General features: G+C 44.2%; 1 protein-coding gene and 1 long non-coding RNA gene across 6 annotated transcripts in view; one reads left to right on the top strand and one right to left on the bottom strand.

Moving 5' to 3' along the window:
• FBXL2 (F-box and leucine rich repeat protein 2) overlaps positions 1 to 4,571 on the bottom strand; it is a 134,919-nt gene extending 130,348 nt beyond the window's left edge. For all 5 annotated transcript variants that reach the window (XR_006701040.1, XM_045436710.1, XM_045436711.1 and 2 more), the window contains exon 1: positions 4,462 to 4,571. Coding sequence is in view for 2 of the 5 variants with exons in the window: in XM_045436712.1 (XP_045292668.1) it covers positions 4,462 to 4,464 (3 nt within the window). In the remaining 3 variants the exon portion in view is untranslated. The remainder of the gene's footprint in view (positions 1 to 4,461) is intronic.
• An 81-nt stretch (positions 4,572 to 4,652) lies between these two features.
• Positions 4,653 to 17,033, top strand: LOC123575857. Its single transcript, XR_006701039.1, has 2 exons — positions 4,653 to 4,821; positions 16,899 to 17,033. It is a non-coding gene; the product is annotated as an uncharacterized LOC123575857 (long non-coding RNA).
• Positions 17,034 to 20,401: the final 3,368 nt, after the last annotated feature.

Genomic DNA, 20,401 nt, shown 5'->3' with positions numbered 1-20,401 from the left:
TTCTTAAACTCTGCCAAGTGCTTCCCCTTCCCTCAAAGGGAAAGACGAAGCCCTTCAAATGCCTCACGAATCCTGTGTGACTTGGCCTAACTAGCTTGATCTCACCTCCTACCCTGCGCGCCGGTCCCGCTACACTCTGGCCACACGGGTCTCCTTGCTACGCCTCCAGCACACCAGGCACGATCGGACCTGCGCACCTGTGTCCTCCCCTGAAATGGCCTTTCTCCGGGCATCCCTGTGACACACCCTCTGTTCAAACGTCACCTCGTCACCTCGCCAGAGAGGCCTTCCCTTCCACCCATATAAAACGCAACTCCTCCCTCCTCTCCTCCCGCCCTCTCTCACCCAGCTTTGCTTTTCTCCAAAGAGCTCTCACCACCTCATCTGCACGCTTACGCAACATAAGCTCCCTAAGGTCAGGGCCTTGCCTGTTGTGTTGCTGGGTACCCACTGCCTACAAGAGTGACCGGCACGTGGTAGTGCACAACCAATATCTGCTGGAGAGAAAACCACAGGCCAGAAAACTTAATGGGAAGACAATCCATAGGGGCAACGCTGAAAAGCTGGGTGTGGACCTTGGTTCTGACTCCACAAAAACGTCCCCAACGACTGCCTGTTGTGCTTTCTTAGACCCCTCTGCTTCCATCGCACCGTCTCATAGCCACCCCAGTGCGGGAGGTCGTAGTAGGAGACCCCACACAGGGTAGAGCTGAGACCCAAAATGAGGCCAGGAAGCAGAGGGAGAAGGGTAGCCCAATTCATGGCTGGCCGTATCCGAGCTTTGGTTGCCTGCACAGTTGTTGTTTTTTTTTCCCCAACGTTTTCATTTATTTTTGAGAGAGTGGGGGAGGCGCAGAGAGAGAGGGGAACAGAGGATCCCAAGTGGGCTCCATGCTGACAGCAGACAGCCTAACGCGGGACTTGAACTCACCAACCGTGAGGTCATGACCTGACCTGAAGCGGGACCCTTCACCATCTGAGCCAGCCAGGTGCCCCTGGTTGTCTGCACCGTTAAGTGGGGAGGAAGGAAGCCGAGTAAATCCTGCAGGATGTCATTAAACAACATCACGATAGAGAGCATGTCATAAAGTAAAAAACAAGCTCGCTGGCTCCACTGATAAAACACTGAGTACACTCATGCCAGGCGCTGGGAACGATCTTCAGTCTGGAAAGAAGCCATGGTGTGATGGCTAAGAGGCCAGGCTTTAGAGACAGACTGGTTGAGTTCCAATCCAGGCTCTGCCACTATGTGACACTGGACATGTGACCTCAGTAAATCTGGGCCTGCTAAATGGGTATGATAATGTCAATCTCACAGGGATGTGGAAGGATTAAGTGAGATAAATATGATCACCCTAAAACTGGACACTCTTAGAAGGGCTCTAGGGAAAAGTTATTGTTACAGTTACTAAAAGTTATGCCCCACCCCCACCTCAGTGCAGACCACAGGGAGACCAATATCGTCAACAGAGGGAAAATGTATAAACCTCTTCTTTTCATGATCTGTTAACATGGATCTCATTATATAAGCATATAAGCTCTCTTAATTGTAGCATTTGATGGCAAAGAAACCAAAACTGTCTGTAAACTTGGATATGCTTTATTGTAAAGTTTCCCCCCGACCTTGTGCTTCCCAGTAACTCCAAGAAGTCCTAACTACAGACAATACAGAAAGAGGGCCAAAATAGTGGGAAAGTCCAGGTGAATGAATGAAGATTGGGAAAACAGTAGGATACGATGTTATTTTATATTTCCCCCTTAAAAAATCTGCTTTACACCGCAAAGTATTAGGCAACAGCAAAAAACATGATGACAACAGGTATCCCCTGTCTATTTTGATCCATAGGAATCAAACTGATGTCTTTTTGTAACAATTTTAGAATATACAACTAAAATATATGTAGAAAGTTACTACTGGGGAAAATCTCAGAAAATGTAACTTTATGTTTTAAAACAGATTCATTCTCTAAGTCTAAATGGCTTTATGTAAAACACTAGTCTTTGTGCTTCCCAAAAAGGATGTGCCAATTCCTGAATGCAAACCGAAATGACAGGAGGAACTTTCAAAGCTGTTACGGTCATGAGTATGAACCCCAATCCAGTAATCTCTCTTCAGGGGAGGGAAAAGTAAGAAAAGAGAAGGCCTACTCTGTTCTGTAGCATCTAGCTCAGTGCCAGGAACCACAAAATGCAAGTATTCATAAGTGCTCAAAAATACTAAAATCCAAGTAAGAAAGCAAATTCTGTAACATACACCTGGCGTATAAATTAGGGAACACACACTGATACTCTATACATTACGGTGTCATCCGGTGTTTACATAAGCAGGTTCTGAGACAACCTGCCTGGTTTTGTAACCTCACCTAATTTATCAGCTGGTTGACCTGTGCAAGTTTCTCTACCTCTCTGTGCCTCAATTTCCTCATCCCTAAAACGGGGAAATGGTATATTCCTCATAGGGCTATTGTGAGGCTCAAATAAGACATGTAAGGTGCTCGGTAAAATATCTCACGTAGAATGTACACAATAAATGCCAGGTGTCATTACAGAAGCAATAGAAGCGAGTGGCTTAATTGAAGACATTTTCACTGAGAAACAGTTAAGCAGAGTTCCAAATTCACGTGCAAAGTCACTCATACCAACAGCTAAAGTTGTATCTTCAAGCATTTAGTGAAGGGCAATGTTATGATCTCCGATGCAGTTTTGGGGTTCACACAGGCACCCTCCTCATTCCGCCTCCTATACCAACCATCCCCCCACTCCCCTTGGAGCCCAGGCATCGGCTCCTCACTCCCTTAAATCCTCTCCACGAATGAAACCTTAATGCTTCAAAACAGACAAAAAGCAAAACATCTCTAAGTGTAGCAAAGCAACCACGAGTACACAAGTATAGCAGAATGCTTTTAAAGTAAATAAAACTCTAAAAGGCACAACAGTGAATCAAGGTGGGTGAGAATGGAAGGGGGCAGACAAAGGAGAAGAAAAGAAAAACGGGCAGCGGGAGGAATGGGAGACTTCAGAGGGCTGTGAGAATTTAATTCCTGAACATTCTTACTTTCTCCTGGCTAGCTGTAAGAGCTTTTCTCTCATAAACCATGTTAAAGTCACTGCAATATTTGACATTCCGATTTCTGTAAAATTCATTTTCGGAAACTCTTGCCGGCTCCGTTAATTTGTCACTTAAAAGCCATTCAGAATGAAAAAGAAGCATACACGAAACAAAGCCCTGTTATTTGTGGGTAATGGTTTTTTCCCTACTATCAAAAGGCCACGCGTCTGGCAGTTGTTTTCTCAGAGTCAATGACAGATACAGACCAGCCAGCCGCCTTCTCCAACCATGCCTCTCCCTACTTATTGAAAAGACAAAGCCTGCCGGGTTCCAAGTGGTAGGCTTTCTCTCCAGGCCAACTGGCACTTGGGGAGCCCCCTGCCATCTCAGCTTATCAGCACTTGCACTAACCTTGCACAGAAAGAGCAAATCTACACGAAATTACTGACGGTTAGAAAACCTGTTTCTGAAAACGAGGCATTTCCTTATTGTCCACCCCAAACCCCTCTCGCAGGCGCTGTACCAAAGCTGTGTCCCCAGCAGAGTTCGTTCAGTTCCTCTGCTCTTACACCCTTTGGAGGCCCCCCCCCCACCGCCCCAGGGGAAAATCACACCTTTGGTTAGCCATTCCTCGAACCCTGTCTGCTCAAGCCAACAGGGGGGCCGGGTCTTCAAGTGAGGCTTTAAAAACGAGCTGACGGGGGCCAGGTGGTACGCCCACTCACAAGTTTAGGGAATCCAAGTGATCACTTAAGACGTTCACACACTGATCACAAATCGAATCTCTGAGGGGGCCGCTCGCAGAAAGAGCCTCCAGCTCAGTGCCCCCATTTTTTTGGAAAAAAACCCAAAATTACACATCCACGTCTCCCAACTGCCAAAAGACCTGTACGAATGATGAACTGGGAAGAAATGCAGATCGTGTGTCAGGTTATTTGCGTGTAATTGCGCAGGAACGAGACAGGTAGCGCACAGACTGCAAAACAGGGTGGGCACACAGGTCCCTTTCTTAAAAAAACAAAAAACCACACCCTCCCTGGGGGGCCTCCCAGGCTCGCCGCGGCCAAAGGCGTCACGCCGTCCGGCCGCCCACCGGGCGGGGGTCCCGGCGGAGGCCCAGACCTCCCCCTGCAGACAGCGCCGCGTCGCGGGCACCACCCTCTCCCCCCCGCCCCCCCCACCGCCGCCAGACGGGTGCCGGCCGGAGGGGGGGGTCCCCCCCCCCGGGCTCCCCCTCCCCCCGGGCCCGCCCCGCCCCGCCCCGCCCCGCAGCCCCGCAGGCCGCGGCCCGGCCTCCCCGCGACCCCGGCGCCGCCCGCCCGACCCCGGCAGCGGCGGCGCCGGGACCCGGCCGGGGCGGGGCCGGGCGGGGCCGGGCGCGGAGGCCCGGCCGGCGCGGGCCCCAGACTCACCATGGCCGAAGAGCCGCGAGCGCGCCCGCAGCCCGGAGTCACACGGCGCCGGCAACGCCCGTTGTCCTGGTGACGCCAGCTGGGCGTCCCGCCCCGTTCCCAAGGTGGGCTCCGAGGCGGCCATTGGCGGGCGGAGAGCACGTGACGCGCAGGGCGGGGCCGCGGGGCCCGCCCCCTGCGCCCCCGCCCCCTGCGCCCCCGCCCGGCCGGCGCCCGGGTCCTGGGCGCGAGGCCTCTTGGCCTTTCACCCTGGGCGTGGGGCCCCGTCGCCATGGTCACCTGGACGCCCCTCACCTGACCGGCTGCCCCGCTGGAAGAGGCTTTGGTGGAGCTGCTTTGTTTCGGAAGCAGATTACACAGGTAATGCGTGGTTGTGAAGGGCTTTTGAAACTAACGAGAGCAAGAATTAAGTAAGAATAAAGCCACGCTGACTCCCCGCGCACATAACCCCTGCTTCTCTCCTCGTTTATCTGCTTCCAGTGAAGGGTGCATTATAATATACTGTATTCTTAAAAATGGAAGCAAACCAGGGGCGCCCGGGTGGCTGTCGGCTAAGCCTCTGAGTCTTGGTTGCAGCTCAGGGCATGACCTCGTGGTTGGTGGGTTCGAGCCCCGTGTTGGGCTCCGCGCTGGCAGCATGGAGCCTGCTTGGGATTCTCTCTCTGCCCTTCCCCTGCTCATGCTCTCTGTCTCTGTCTCTCTCTCTCAAAGTAAATAAACTTGAAAATAGAAGCGAACCGGACGCACTGTTATAAGCTACTTCTTTTGGATAAAAATCATCTTTGCATGCCGTTGCGTGTGTCTACTCCAGGTTAGTAAATCAATTGGCAATTTCTTGGATGTGCTTAATATGGTTGAAGGGAACTTTCGATATCCTCACATCCAGCCCGTTAAATCTATGGAGACATGTCCAAAAGCCAGTCTGGCATCTCCCTTTGAATGTCTAACAGGTATCTCAAACTGAATATAGGCCACATAAGACTTTTGATCCAAATGTCATACTCACTCTCCAGTGTTCTTCATCCCAGCAAAAGTTCCCACTTCCCCCTTGGTTGTTCAGGACAAAAACCTAGGAATCATTCTCGATTCTCTCCTTTCCTCACGTTCTGGAATCTATCTTTAAATAAAACCTGAATCTGTCCTTTTGTCACTATCTCCACCTCACAGTCGCCATCATCTCTTGCCTAAGTTAGTCTCTGTGCCACCTGTCTTCTCTCCTACAGCCTACACAAAAGCAGCGTTTTAGTGGCTTCTCACGGCACTTAGGAAAAAGATCCAAACTCTTCCTGGTGGGGGTCTTGCCTCCTGCACTGACTCACTTCATCTCCTACCACTTTTCCCCCTTCCAGTCCACACTAGCCACGCCTTATTTCCCCGGGTTCCTCAATCGTGTCCGACACTTTCCTGCTTAAGATTCAGCAATAGCTGCTTCCCTTCTTTGGAATATTCTTGCTCCAGAACTCCGCATTGCCCACTTCTTTGCTTGAAACAGGTGGGTTGTCTCCTCAAATGTCATCTTCAACGAAGCCTTCCCTGACCATTCAATCGGAAATATTTCACCCCAGTTACTTTCTCACCTCAGCCAACCTCTCTTATAACCGTCTTGTTTTCAAAATACCTAGTACCCCTTGAGATCATCTTTTATAATTTTTGGTATATTAATTACTGCCCGTCTCTTCACCCTGGAATGCAAGATGTCTATCTTGTTCCCTCCCTATGTTCCTACTGTTTCGAACAGTTCCTGGCTTATAGTGGATGTTCAATAAATATTGATGATTGATTGATTGATTGAATGAATGAACATCTGTTCTCAGACTGGATGAAGATACAAAAGAGAACATGACCTGTCAAAATGGAGAGTGTGATAGAAGAAGAAAAACTGTAATTACTGATACGTTTTATCTATTTTAACATAAAATATTCATATAAGTAGTAAAATATAAATGTACAGTTTTTCAAAAGTGAACACTTATGTAAATACCACCTAGGTCAACAAATGGAACATTGCGAAAAGCAATGAAGAACTCATGTGTCCTTTCCCAATGTTAACCCCCCCCTTTCCAAGCGACCACTATCTTAATATTTATACAAAACGCTTTCTTGCTATTCTTTATATAATTTTATAATTCATTAATTCTCATTTCTATAATGTATTCCACTGAATATGTACACAAGAATATATCCATTCCACTGTTGATAGGCATTTAGGTTGTTTGGGTTATTTACTGTTTAGGACTATTTTATTTTATTTTATTTCATTTTTTAAGTGTTTATTTTTGAGAGAGAGAGAGAGAGAGAGAGAGACAGCATGAGTGGGGGGGGGGGACAAAGAGAGAGGGAGACACAGAATCTGAAGCAGGCTCCAGGCTCTGAGCTGTCAGCACAGAGCCCGATGCGGGGCTTGAACCCATGAACTGTGAGATCATGACCTGAGCTGAAGTCAGCTGCTTAACCAGGTGAGCCACCCAGGTTCCCAGGACTATTATTTATTTATTTATTTATTTATTTATTTATTTATTTATTCATTTATTTATTTATTTATTTATTTATTTATTTATTCATTTATTTATCCATTCATTCATTTATTCATTTATTTATAATGTTTCTTCTTTTTTTTTTTTTTTTACTTTCTATGATTTATTTATTTTTTATAATTTACATCCAATTTAGTTAGCACATGGTGCAACAATGATTTCAGGAGTAGATTCCTTAGTACCCCTTACCCATTTAGCCCATCTCCCCTCCCACAACCCCTCCAGCAACCCTGTGTTTGTTCTCCATATTTAAGAGTCTCTTATGTTTTGCCCCCCTCCCTGTTTTTATATTCTTTTTGTTTCCCTTCCCTGTGTTCATCTGTCTTGTCTCTTAAAGTCCTCATATGAGTGAAATCATAGGATATTTGTCTTTCTTTGACTGACTCATTTCACTTAGCATAATACCCTCCCGTTCCATCCACGTAGTTGCAAATGGCAAGATTTCATTCTTTTTGATTGCCGAGTAATACTCCATTGTGTGTATATACATGTATATATACACATATGTATATATACCACATCTTCTTTATCCATTCACCCATTGATGGACATTTGGGCTGTTTCCATACTTTGGCTGTTGTTGATAGTGCTGTTATAAACATGGGGGTGCATGTGTCCCTTCGAAAAGCACACCTGTATCCCGTGGATAAATGCCTAGTAGTGCAATTGCTGGGTCGTAGGGTAGTTCTATTTTTAATTTCTTGAGGAACCTCCATACTGTTTTCCAGAGTGGCTGCACCAGTTTCCATTCCCAATTGTTTATTCATTTTTTGAGAGAGAGAGAGGCAGAGAGAGAGGGAAACACAGAATCCGAAGCAGACTCCAGGGTCTGAGCTGTCGGCACAGGGCCCGACGCAGGGCTGGAACTCACGACCCAGGAGGTCATGACCTGAGCCGAAGTCGGACGCTCAACCGACTGAGCCACCCACGTGCTCCACCCCAGGACTATTTTAAAACAATGCAATTATGAGCATTTCTCCTTGTGCATGGGAGTACTCATTTCTCTGGATGAGGGTTTCTTAACCTTGGCAATTTCTTAACCTTGGCCAGTGGCATGGCCCCAGTTGTTTAAACCAAAAATGTTTCCAAGCGTTTCCATATGTTACTGGAGAAGAACTGCCCCCCCCCCCCCCGCTTCCGTTGAGAATCACTGATCTGGGGTAAAGAACAAGCAGTAGAATTCCTGGTTGGTATACCTTTAGATTTGCCACATGGTGGCAAAGTGTTTTCCAAAGTACTTTCAAGAGAAGTGACTTGGAATTAGCAGAGTAGAGAGCTCCAAGAATGGGTCCCTTGCAAGAACTGGTCTTCTCAGAAAGAATCCAGCTAGCCAAAAACTGACACAGGCAACATTTTTGGAACTCCGGAATCCAATCAAATACATGTGTCAAGTCGCGAGCGCCTCATGGGGGGAGAAGCAGCTGGATTTTGGTAGGAGGCACCGTGTAGTTTTTGCTTGCCTGCCTAGCATCCTTTATTCCTGAGCTCAACAGCAGCCTTGTGGACAATGGCCCATGTTCCTGGTACAATGTATCGGTGCCACGGAAAGCAACATGGACATCATTCTCCAAAACTGTGGTCGTGAATTTGACCTGTCTGGCGGTTGCTTAAGGGACCAGTGCAGAGACTGATCGTTATTTTGCCTCGGTTTGGAGTGGCTTTCTGTGTGGCATCCGACAGAAGCATTTAAAGACATATGCTACCTGTTGCTGACTGGGGTAAGGAATGAAGGGTGAAGCAAATAGCGTGACAGGCCCAAAGGCCTGGGTACGAGAAGTCTGAGGAGGAAGGTTCTGGGGAGACAAGATGAGTAAAGGACTACCGTGTGCACTGGGGGATCTGGAGGGCAGTGTGCATGCCCAGGGACAGACACAGACTCAGAAAAGACCTGACAGGACTCTAGACTTACAGCTCTGACTGATCTTGGACTACATTTAAGTAGGAAGCGAAGGCTAAGGCAGAGTTGTCATCAGCTTGGCTTAGCATCGAAGGTGCATCCTGGCTCAGAGCCAATATGCAAAGACCCAGGAAGGTTTTTTTTTCTTTTCTTTTCTTTTCTTTTCTTTTCTTTTCTTTTCTTTTCTTTTCTCTTCTCTTCTCTTCTCTTCTCTTCTCTTCTCTTCTCTTCTTTTCTTTTTGTCTTCAGGCACTTAAGGAAATACATTCTGTCCCCTGGCTGGCTGCTGAGATGACAGAACAGAGACTTCAGTGAGCATATGTGACAAGTAGTACAATCCTTTGCAAAAACAGTTTGGAAGTGGAAAGCTGTGACCTTCAGTGATCCACACCAGAAACCCTGTGGGAAGGGAGAGAATCCGTAGAGATGGCTATTTGTCATTTAGGGCTTGGGGGAGAAGTGGACAGGGTACACAGATGATTTCTAAACGGTATGAGGTTTCTTTTTGAGGTGAGGAAAATGTTCTAAAACTGTGGTGATAGTGGCACGTATCTGTGAATATACTAAAAACCACTGACTTGCACAGTTTAAATTAGTGAAATGCGGGGCGCCTGGGTGGCGCAGTCGGTTAAGCGTCTGACTTCAGCCAGGTCACGATCTCGCGGTCCGTGAGTTCGAGCCCCGCGTCGGGCTCTGGGCTGATGGCTCAGAGCCTGGAGCCTGTTTCTGATTCTGTGTCTCCCTCTCTCTCTGCCCCTCCCCCATTCATGCTCTGTCTCTCTCTGTCCCAAAAATAAATAAAAACATTGAAAAAAAAAATATTTAAAAAAAAAAAATAAATAAATTAGTGAAATGCATGCTATGTAAATTATATCTCAATAAAGCTGTTTTTTTTTAAAGCTATGTTGTTCATACACATGCTTTTTTTATGTTTATTTCGAGAGAAAGTGTATGTGTGCATGAGTGGAGGAGGGGCAGAGAGAGAGAGGGAGAGAGAGAGAATCCCAAGCAGGCTCCACACTGTCAGCACAGAGCCACAAACCATGAGATCATGACCTGAGCCGAAATCAAGAGTCAGACACTTACCTGACTGAGCCACCCAGGTGCCTCAGCTCATATACATTCTTACTCTAACATATTCCTGGTCATTTATCTTTGTATCAGTATGAACTATCCCTCTGGGTCCTGAACTTTTCTCTTTGAATCCCATTTACTTTTCCCCCTGCTTTATTGGTGTATACTTGATAATTAAACATAATATGTATTTAAGATGTACAACTTCATGATTTGATTTGATATAGGTATACATTGTGAAGTAACCATAACAATCAAGTAAATTAACACAGTCATTGCCTCAGAGTTACCATTCCCTTTTCTTCATGTGTGTGTATGTGTGTGTGTGCTAAGAACGTAGAATCTTCCCTCCTAGCAAAGTTTAAGTACACAATATGTTACCGTTAACTAGAATCACATTATTGCACATTAGCTCTCCAGAACTTACTCATCTTGCATAACTGAAACTTTGTGCCCCTCGACCAACATCTCTCCATTTGCCTCTACCCCCAGCCCTGGTAACCACCATTCTATTCTCTGCCTTTACGTATCTGACCACTGATAGATGCCACATATAAGTGAGATCATACAGTATTTGTTTTTCTGCATCTGGTTTCTTTCAGTTAGCATAATGCCCTCCGGGTTCATTTATGTGGTCATAAATGGCAGGATTTCCTTCTTTTTAAAGACCAAATAATATTCCATTGTGCAATATACAGATTTCCCTATCCTAAAAGTTTATATGGCTGTATTTATGTATATAATTGGGTTTTTTGTGACTGGCTTCTTTAACTTGGCGCATTTTCAAGATTCATCCAAGTTGTAGCACATATCAGCACTTCATTATTTTTTATGGCCAAATAATATTCCACTGAATGGACATACCACTTTTTGCTTATACATTTCTCTATTGACAGACATTTCAGTTGTTTCCATCTTTTGGCTATTGTGAATAATGCTCCTATGGACATTCTTGTACAAGTTTTTGTAGGGACACATGTTTTCATCTGACTTAGGTATATGCCTAGGAGTAAAATTGCTAGATCATATGGATCAAACTCTATGGTTAGGCATTTGGGGGAGCATTTGTTTTCCAAAGTGGCTACCGCATTTTAATTTCTACTTGTAGTGAATGAGGATTGTAATTTCTCCACAGCCATGTCAACACTTGTTGTTTTTTTCTTTTTTCTTTCTTTTCTTTTTTCTTTTCCTTTCTTTCTTTTTTTTTTTTTTTTTTTAGAGAGAGAGGGAGAGAGAGCATGCATGTGGGGGAGAGGAAGAGGTAAGGAGAGAGAGAGAATGTTAAGCAGTCTCCATGCTGAACGTGCAGGGCTCAATCCTATGACCCTGGGATCAGGACCTGAGCCAAACTCAAGAGGCAGAGACTCAACCAACTGAGCCACCCAGATGCCCCAACACTTGTTATTATCTCACTTTTGATTCTAATCATCCTAGTGGGTGTGAAGTGATATTTCATTGTGGGTTTTTTTTTAAGTTTTTAAAATTTTTTTAACGTTTATTTATTTTTGAGACAGAGAGAGACAGAGCATGAACGGGGAGGGTCAGAGAGAGGGAGACACAGAATCTGAAACAGGCTCCAGGCTCTGAGCTGTCCGCACAGAGCCCGACGCGGGGCTCGAACTCACAGACCGCAAGATCATGACCTGAGCCGAAGTCGGCCGCTTAACCAACTGAGCCACCCAGGCGCCCCTTAAGTTTTTAAAAAATATTGTAAGTACAATTCACTCTTCAAGATGAGTCTTGAACTCACAACCCCAAGTTCAAGTGTTGCATGCTCCAACTGAGCCAGCCAGGCCCCCTAAACTGTGGTTTTAATTTACATTTTCCTGATGACTAATGATGGCCGAGTATCTTTTCAAGTGCTTACTGGCACTTACTGGTTTTTGTATCTTCCTTGGAGAAATGTCTATTTATATCCTTTGCTCATTTCTTTCTTTTTTTTTTTAATGTTTATTTCTTTTTGGGAGAGAGAGAGACAGACAGACAGAGAGAGAGCACAAGCAGAGGAGGGGCACAGAGAGAGGGAGACACAGAATCCAAGGCAGGCTCTAGGTTCTGAGCTGTCAGCACAGAGCCCAACATGCGGCTCAAACTCACGGACCGCGAGATCGTGACCTGAGCCGAAGTCAGACGCTTAATCCACAGGCACCCCTGCTCATTTCTAATCAAGGTAGCTGTCCTGTTTTCTTTTGTTGTAGGTGCTTTTGGTATCATATTTTAAGGATCTTTTGTCAAATCCAAGGTCATGAAGATTTATCTCTATGTTTTCTTCTAAGAGTTTTTAGCTTTTACATTTGGATCTTTGATCTATTTTGAGTTAATTTTTGCACATGACCTGAGGTAAGGGTCCAACTTCATTCTTTTGCATCTTGACATCCAGTTATCCCAACATCATTTCTTGAAAAGACTGTTCTTTTCCCCATTGAATGGTCTTGGCACCCTTTTGAATATCAGCAGACCACAGATGTATAGGTTTATTTCTGGACTCTCAATGTTATTCCGTTAACAACAGAGCTTTAAATTACATGTCACAAAAATTGACAAATGTGACTGAGATGCACATTTTTTCAAATACACAAAATGTTCCCTTAATCAGGAAGGGCCACCATGGAGAGCTACAAAGCCTCCATACTATGCAACCATAAAGGGCATTAGTCACATAAATTAGGACATAATTAGTACCCCCAGAGTTGTGCAACATGATATCCCTGCCCAAAATTAATCATAGTGGGACACCAAGGATGTTGTTTGAAATTCTTTAAAAAACCCTACTGACTCTATTCACTGACCATGGTACAATAAAATTAGACAAATGACAAAACATAACCATAAATTGAAGACCTAAAAGGCAGATTTGAATCAATCATGGTTGAGGGATGAAATAAAACTTGAAATAAAAATATTTAGAACTAAACAAAATGAAATAATATGGATGCATACTTGTGGGTATCAGCCGATGCAGTAGGTAGAGGAAATGTTATTATCATTAAATCATTAAGTAAAAAACAAAACAACTAAAACAAAGCAGAAGAAACTAGAAAAAGTACACAAACCTAAAGTACATTGAAGAGGGGCTCCTGGATGACTCCGTCAGAAGAGCCTGTGACTCTTGATCTCGGGGTCACGAGTTTGAGCCCCATGTTGCGTGTAGAAATTACTTAAAGAAAACTTAAAGAAAAATTATGTTGAAGAAAAAACTAGTAAAAATGAAGGAAGTTTAAGACGACAAAAAAATAAGGACAAATCACAGGTTAGGAGAATATATTTGCAAAATACCACATCTGATAAAGAACTTGTAACCAAAATATACAAAGAACTTTTAAAATTCAGTAAGAAAACAATCCAATTTAAAAATGTGCAAAAGATCTGAACAGACACTTCACCAGAGACTACATGCAGAAGGCAAATAAGCTTATGAAAAGACGCTCAACATCATATGCCGTACAGGAATTGCAAATTAAAACAACAATGAAATACCACTGTATACCTAGTAGAATGGTTAAAGGCTAATGGACATGCGGAGCAACAGGAACTGTTGGGAACGTAAAGTGGTAAAGCCACTTCGAAGACAGGTTAGCAGGGGTTTTTTGTGTGTGTGTGTGTGTTTTTTAACGTTATATTTGAGAGACAGAGCATGAGCAGGGGAGGGGCAGAGAGAGAGGGAGACCCAGAATCCGAAGTGGGCTCCAGGCCCTGAGCTGTCCGCACCGAGCCTGAAGCGGGGCCTGAACTCATGAACCGTGAGATCATGACCTGAGCCGAAGTCGGACGCTTAACCGACTGAGCCTGGCGACCCCAGGTTAGCAGTTTCTTATAAAACTAAACATACTGACTCAGCAATTCTACTCTTTGGTATTTACCGAAACGAGTCAAAAGTGTATGTTCACACAAAAACCTGCATAATTATTCATTATTGCCCAAACTTGGAAGCAATGAAGATATACTTCAGTAGATGAATGAATGGTACTGTGTTACATCTCTTCAACGGGATATTATTACCATAACAACAAATGACCTGTCAGACCATGAGGAGACATCAAAGAATCTTTACTGTCTATTGGTAAGTGCAAGAAACCAATCTGACAGCTTACGTACTGTAAGACTTCAAGTACATAACATTCTGGGAAACGCAAAAGTATAAAGACAGTTAAAAGATCAATGGTTGTCAGGAGTGCGGGGGAGCACAGGGGATTTTTAGTGCAGTGAAATGATTCCGTACGGTACTGTAATGGTGGACAGATGTCATCCATTTGTCAAACCCTTAGAACTACGCAGTACAAAGAGAGACACCTTTATTATGCTAAGTGATGTAAGTCAGACACAGAAAGACAAATACCAAACGGTGTCACTTATGTGTGGAATCTAAACAAAATAAACAAGCCAAAGAGCTGAAACAGACACGTAAATAAAGAGAGCAAATAGGTGGTTGCCAGAGGGGAGGATGGGGGGATGGGCAAAATAAGTGAAAGGGAATGGGAGGTACAGGCTTCCAATTATAGAATGAGTAAGTCACGGCAGGGAAGGTTACAGGATAGGGAATACAGCATCGTGTGGTGACAGAGGGTGGCCACACTCACGGTGAGCACAGCATAAAGTATAGACTTGCCCAATCACCGTGTCGCACACCTGAAACTAATGTAACTTGTGTGTCAACCATACCCCAATTGGAAAAAAAAAAAGACTAAACCCTAATGTAACCTATAGACTTTAGTTAATCATAATGTATTGGTTCATCGGTGGTAACAAATTACCACAGTAATGCAAGATGTTCAGAATAGGGGAAATTGTGAGGGAATGGCCTGGGGTGGGGTGGGGTTGGGCAGGAGAGAAAATATATGTGAACTCTGTGCCGTCTGCTCAATTTTTCTGTAAACAAAAGAGCTCTAAAATATTAAAGTCTCTTAATTAAAAAAAAAAGTCAGAAATTCATCACAGGGGGAAAAATAGAGTTGAAGAGAACCAGAATGTGGTTTTTTGAGAAAATTAGTAAAATAGTTAACTCCCGATAATATTGATCAAGTCAAAAAGGGAGGTGGGGGTGCCTGGGTGACTCAGTTGGTTGGGCATGCGACTTCGGCTCAGGTCATGATTTCGTGGTCCGGGAGTTCGAGCCCCGCGTTGGGCTCTGTACTGACAGCTCAGAGCCTGGAGCCTGCTTGGGACTCTGTATCTCCCTCTCTCTCTGCCCCTCACCCACTGGCACTCAGTCTCTCTCTCTCTCAAAACTAAATAAACATAAAAAAAATTTTTTTTAAGGGAGAAAGTGCACGTAAAAACATTACAGGCATTTTATGAGAAAAACAATAGATAATACCAGGAATGATTTTGCACTAATAAATTTGAAACCTCAGATGAAAATAGTCATTTTTCTCTAAAGTTGTAAATTTCAAAAATAAATTGTAAACTTCAAAAAAAAAAGTAAAGGAAATGTAGAAAACATAAAAAGGCAACTGACCACGTGAGAAATGGAAAAATCTAGGAAACTTCCCAAATGTATCAAATGATGTTACAGACAGGTTTTGCAAAAAACTTCAGGGAAGAGAAAAATGCTATCTTATACAAAATATTGCAGAGCCCAGAAACCATGGAACACTAACTTATGTTGTGAGTTTGGAAGAATCTTGTCACGAAAGTTAGACCCACATAGACAGCAAAACAGTAGCCACTAAGCAGAAGGCAGGCTCACTTATACACACAGGTGTGAAAATCCTCACTATTAGTGTTAGCACATCAATTCTAGCAAAGTGGCAAAGCATCATCAAGCTTTCCTCACCGAATGCAAAAGTGATCTGGCCGGCCTGGCTTTCGCTAGCCATTCGAGAAGGCTCGCACTGACCGCCCCTGGGGGTGCCATAGGGAGGAAGCCGTGGGGTGCTGGTCTGGAGGGGGGCGGTATGTGGAGTGGGGGTAGGGTCGGGAGGATACCTACAGCCCAGGTGGGGGGATCCACAAGTGAGTCATCCCCAGCAACGTGTGGGCAGCCTCCCCAGCGGAGTCCGCAAGGCAGCCAGTGGGTTCTGTGCCGTGGAGTGTCCCGCCTGCTGTCCTGCCAGCCTCTTTGTCCCCCACCGACCCGAGCTGTAGAGAAGGCCTCGGGATTCTGGACGGAGCAGGAAAAGAGCGGCCTCTCCACAGCCGCTCACACGCTCTCACTCTCTCCCATGGGAGAAATCGCCGGCTGGGAAGTTTTCTCTTGCACTGAGCTGTGCCCCCGTAGGAGAGATGTGGGCGACACAGGCGAAGTGAAGCTGTTTCTCTTACCCTCTCCAGCGCATCTAATCCCAAATATGTATTTTTTCCTCCAACGGTGCCGGACTTCTGCACTCTCATCCATGGCTGATGGCCAGTGTTTATGTTCTTTGGGAGAAGGAGGTAGAAACTCCTATTCCACCACTCACTGATGTCACTCTCCATTGTCTCTTCCTAGGATTCTATTAGACACACCGTGGGACTTCTGGGTCTGTTCGCCATATGAGGCAATCAATACAAGATTGATCTCCCCCCCCCCCCCATATTTTCCATCTTTTATCTCACTGTGCTGTGTCCCAAGAGATAGTCTCAGCTTGACCTTCGGTTCTCTAATGATTCTTTGGCCGTATCCAGTCTGTTATTCAACCCATCTATTTGGGTTTTTGCAAATTCCAACAGCTATGTGTTGTATTTTCAAAATCCTTTTTAGTTTTTTTTTTTTCTCACAGCTGACTCTTCACATTTTATAGTGATTTTACATTTTTTAAAATGATTTTTAGACTTCTGAAGGGTTGCAAAGATAGGACAGAGTTGTTGCATCTTTCCCTTTAATGCTGATATCTTACACAACCAGGGGGCAATTATCTAAACTAAGAAATTACCGCTGCTACCTTACTATTAACTGAACTGCAGCTTTATTCAGATTTCACCGGTTTTTCACCGATGTCCTTTTTCTGTTCCAGCATCAAATCCAGGACCTCACGTTGCATTTCCTTGACCTGCCTTATCGGTGTCCTCCAAATTGTGACAGTTCCTCAGTCATCTCCAATCTTTCATGACCTTCATACTTTTTGAAGAGTACTGATCAGGCATTTTTGAGAACATTCCTCAATTTGTGTTTGTCTGATAGTTTCTCGTGATTCTATTGAAGTCGTAGATTTGGGGGAAGAATACAACAAAGCCTGTGGTTCCTCCTCAGTGCATGGCAGAAGACAGTTCATGTCAATAAGTCTTATTGGGGTGACGTTAGGGGCACCCAGTCGGTGAAGCATCTGACTTTGGCTTAGGTCACGATCTCGTGGTTCGTGGGTTCGAGCTCCGCGTTGGGATCTGTGCTGACAGCTCAGAGCCTGGAGCCTGCCTTAGATTCTGTGCCCCTCTCTCTCTGCCCCTTCCCTGCTCATGCTCTCTTTAAAAAAATTTTTTTAAAGTAAGTCTTACTGAGGTGACGTTAAAGCTGATCATTTGGTGCAGGTGGTGTTGGCCAGGTTTCTCCACTGTATAGTGACATTTCCCTTTGTAGTTAATACATATATGTGGAGACATACTTTGAAGATATGCAAATATTGTTTTTCTCCTGAAACGTTTGCCAACTAATTATAGTATTTATGGGCACATATTCTTGCAGCCAGTGTAACTGTGGTGTTCTAACTGTGATGGTGGTTTTTCTCCTCCCTCACTCCTTTTACACTTATTATTGACATTCTTCTGCAAGAACGAGTTGTTCCTTGGGGGCCTGGGTGGTTCAGTCGGTTAAGCGTCCAACTTCGGCTTGGGTCGTGATCTCTCAGTTTGTGAGTTCGAGCCCCGCATCAGGCTCTGTGCTGACAGCTCAGAGCCTGGAGCCTGCTTCGGATTCTGTGTCTCCCTCTCTCTCTGCCCCTCCCCTGCTCGTGCTCTGCCTCTCTCTCTCTCTCTCTCTCTCTCTCTCTCAAAATAAACATTAAAAAAAGAAAAGAAAGAGTTGTTCCTTCTCCCCAGTTAATTTATTTATTCAAATCAATTATTTGCTATGTTATTAGCTGTGTGATGCCTTTGAATAGCCATTACCAAATTTTATGCAAGTTTTTAAACTGTTCTTGTGCTTCAGAAAGAGACTAATCTAACTTATTTCGCCATTACCAGAAATGAAAACTCCCTTAAACATTTCCTGTTTATGTCCCAGAGATAGAGGTAGATATCATAGCTATAAATACAGATAGATAGATAGATAGATAGATAGATAGATAGATAGATAGATATGCTATAGATAAATAGGCATACGTGGTATTGGTATTAAGTACATTTTAATTTATTACATGAGTGATATCATAACTGTACTCAGTAAATGTCTTTGTTTTCTCAACAAGTATGGCACAGGCTTCCATATTAAAACATACAGATCTTCCTCATTCTTTTCTGAATAATACCCACCAAACTCAGAATGATGGACAGGGAGGGTCGTAAGGGTTTGCCTTTTGACATGATTAGTAGTCAAAGGGTACCTCGGATTTTGTATAACATTTTCATTATGTTATAAGGTGAATGAATTTGTTTTGAGTTGCATAATTAAACATTTGAAAAATGAGTAGCCATACTGGTGGAAAGGGCATTTTGTAGTAAGAACAGAAAACCTTTAGGTAAGGGAGCGTCACTTTTCCAGACAACTTCTTTGGCATTTGGGGACTATATGTAACACACTGTGTTTATGTTTTTTAAGATTTTATTTTTTAAGTAATGTGTGCCCCCAATGTGGGGCTCCACCTTACAGCCCTGAGACCAAGAGCCTCATGCCCCACCCACTGCAACAGCCAAGCGCCCCTAACATACTGTGTTTACAGTAACTTTTTCTCTGTAGCATTTCAAAACATCCTCCTCCTCCTCCATTTTTTCCTCAGTAATTTGGTCAATATCACCAGCTAATCAATCCGTATAATCTGTTCACTGATAACAGAATCTTTTCCTCTGAATACTGAGTCATTCTTTCCATCTGTTTTTCCCTTTTGCTTTGTAAGCAAACATTGTGCATTTTTGTGGGACCTGGAAGCTGAAGTTAAGAATTGTTTTGTTTTTTCATATGAATGAAGATGAAGTTCCTTAAAAACCAAGTCCAAATAGCTACAGAACAATTCTTTTATCTGCTCATTTCTTCATACACAGACTATTTTGCAGGGCCCTCTTAAAAGTCAGTAGACAAGAAAATGTGCTGTCTTAAAATATGATATAATGAAAAACAGTGGGCTTCTAGTTATTCTCCCAAAGGTTTTCCTACCCTTTCTAATAAATTAAAGCAAGCTTGGCCACCTTTTCATGGATGGCATAGAAAGTAAACAGGGCGTGACTAGCGATCTAAGATGTAAATAATGCAAACCTTCTCAGAGCAGGGATCTTTTTCTGCAGGGTTTAGTCTGGTATTAAGTCAATGTCTGGTGGGGCTATATACCTATGCAGCATCTCCCACGCTGTGGCTGTCCCCTCTTAATCCCAATCCAGCTTCATCCCTGGACTTTGGCAGTCAACCTCCTCCAACTGGAATGTTCCTTGAGACTGCTTCTTGACTTCTTGTTTTCCTATCACTTGTTCATTCGATGAGTGAGTGAGTGAGTGAGTGAATGAATAGAAGCTCATTAATTTGCTCGTGGTCATAGTACTACCGAGGGGCAGAACCCTTTTGTTTCTCTGTTCGGCACTCTGCTACCCACTGTAGAAAGTAAGAGAGACACAAAATTAATCCCTCTCCTTTTGCTGACTCCCTATGTGGGTCCAAGTCAATTCTAGTTACGTGCCTGGAAAACCGTCTCGTGTATTTTCCTATAAATGTATCTATACTGTCATTTGTGGATGACTTAGTTATTGTTGATTTGCTAACTCGGCAATGAGTGGTTTTAGCTTCTGTTACATGATATTAAAATGAGACAATATTTGCACATAGCTTGACACACATCTTCAGACTGAAGCCTCAGATGAGTAACAAATATTGAAAGAAGATGAGTTGGTACGTTGAACAAAAGGAATATATGCATTGCGATAAAAGCACATGTTTGTTTTTACCTCCCACTGTTCCTCTGAACATTGTTTAATGGAGACAATTGTCCCTGTCCCTCAACTCCCTGTGGGTCCATGATTTGTTTTCCACTTGAAGGTAAAGGTCCCACCACACTTAAATTTACAAATAGTTTTGTTTCAGAAAGTGGCACTAGACACTTGATCAAATACACAGTCTTGCTTGGCATTGTCTTCTCTCCTCCTGTTTTGGCTCCCATGTCCCTGTGGGGGCCTCTGTCTTTGGCGATTGCTCATAGCTCTTTTCTCAGCTCTTGGACAGCTTACACAAACCTCTGTCCTCTTGTTGAAGTCTCCTCGCCCTTCCAGGCAGCCTTGTGTGACAGGACCAAGACAACTCCATGCCAACTCTTTCCAGCAGGGCCAACATTTGGTCCCACAATCTGACAACTTTGGGAGTGTGGGGATAGAGGCTCCAGCCTGG

The sequence above is a fragment of the Leopardus geoffroyi genome, chromosome C2, assembly GCF_018350155.1.
Source record: "Leopardus geoffroyi isolate Oge1 chromosome C2, O.geoffroyi_Oge1_pat1.0, whole genome shotgun sequence".
Taxonomy (NCBI): Eukaryota; Metazoa; Chordata; class Mammalia; order Carnivora; family Felidae; genus Leopardus; species Leopardus geoffroyi.
The sequence above is the reverse complement of the archived record's forward strand: the minus strand, read 5'-3'. Positions and strand labels throughout refer to the sequence as shown.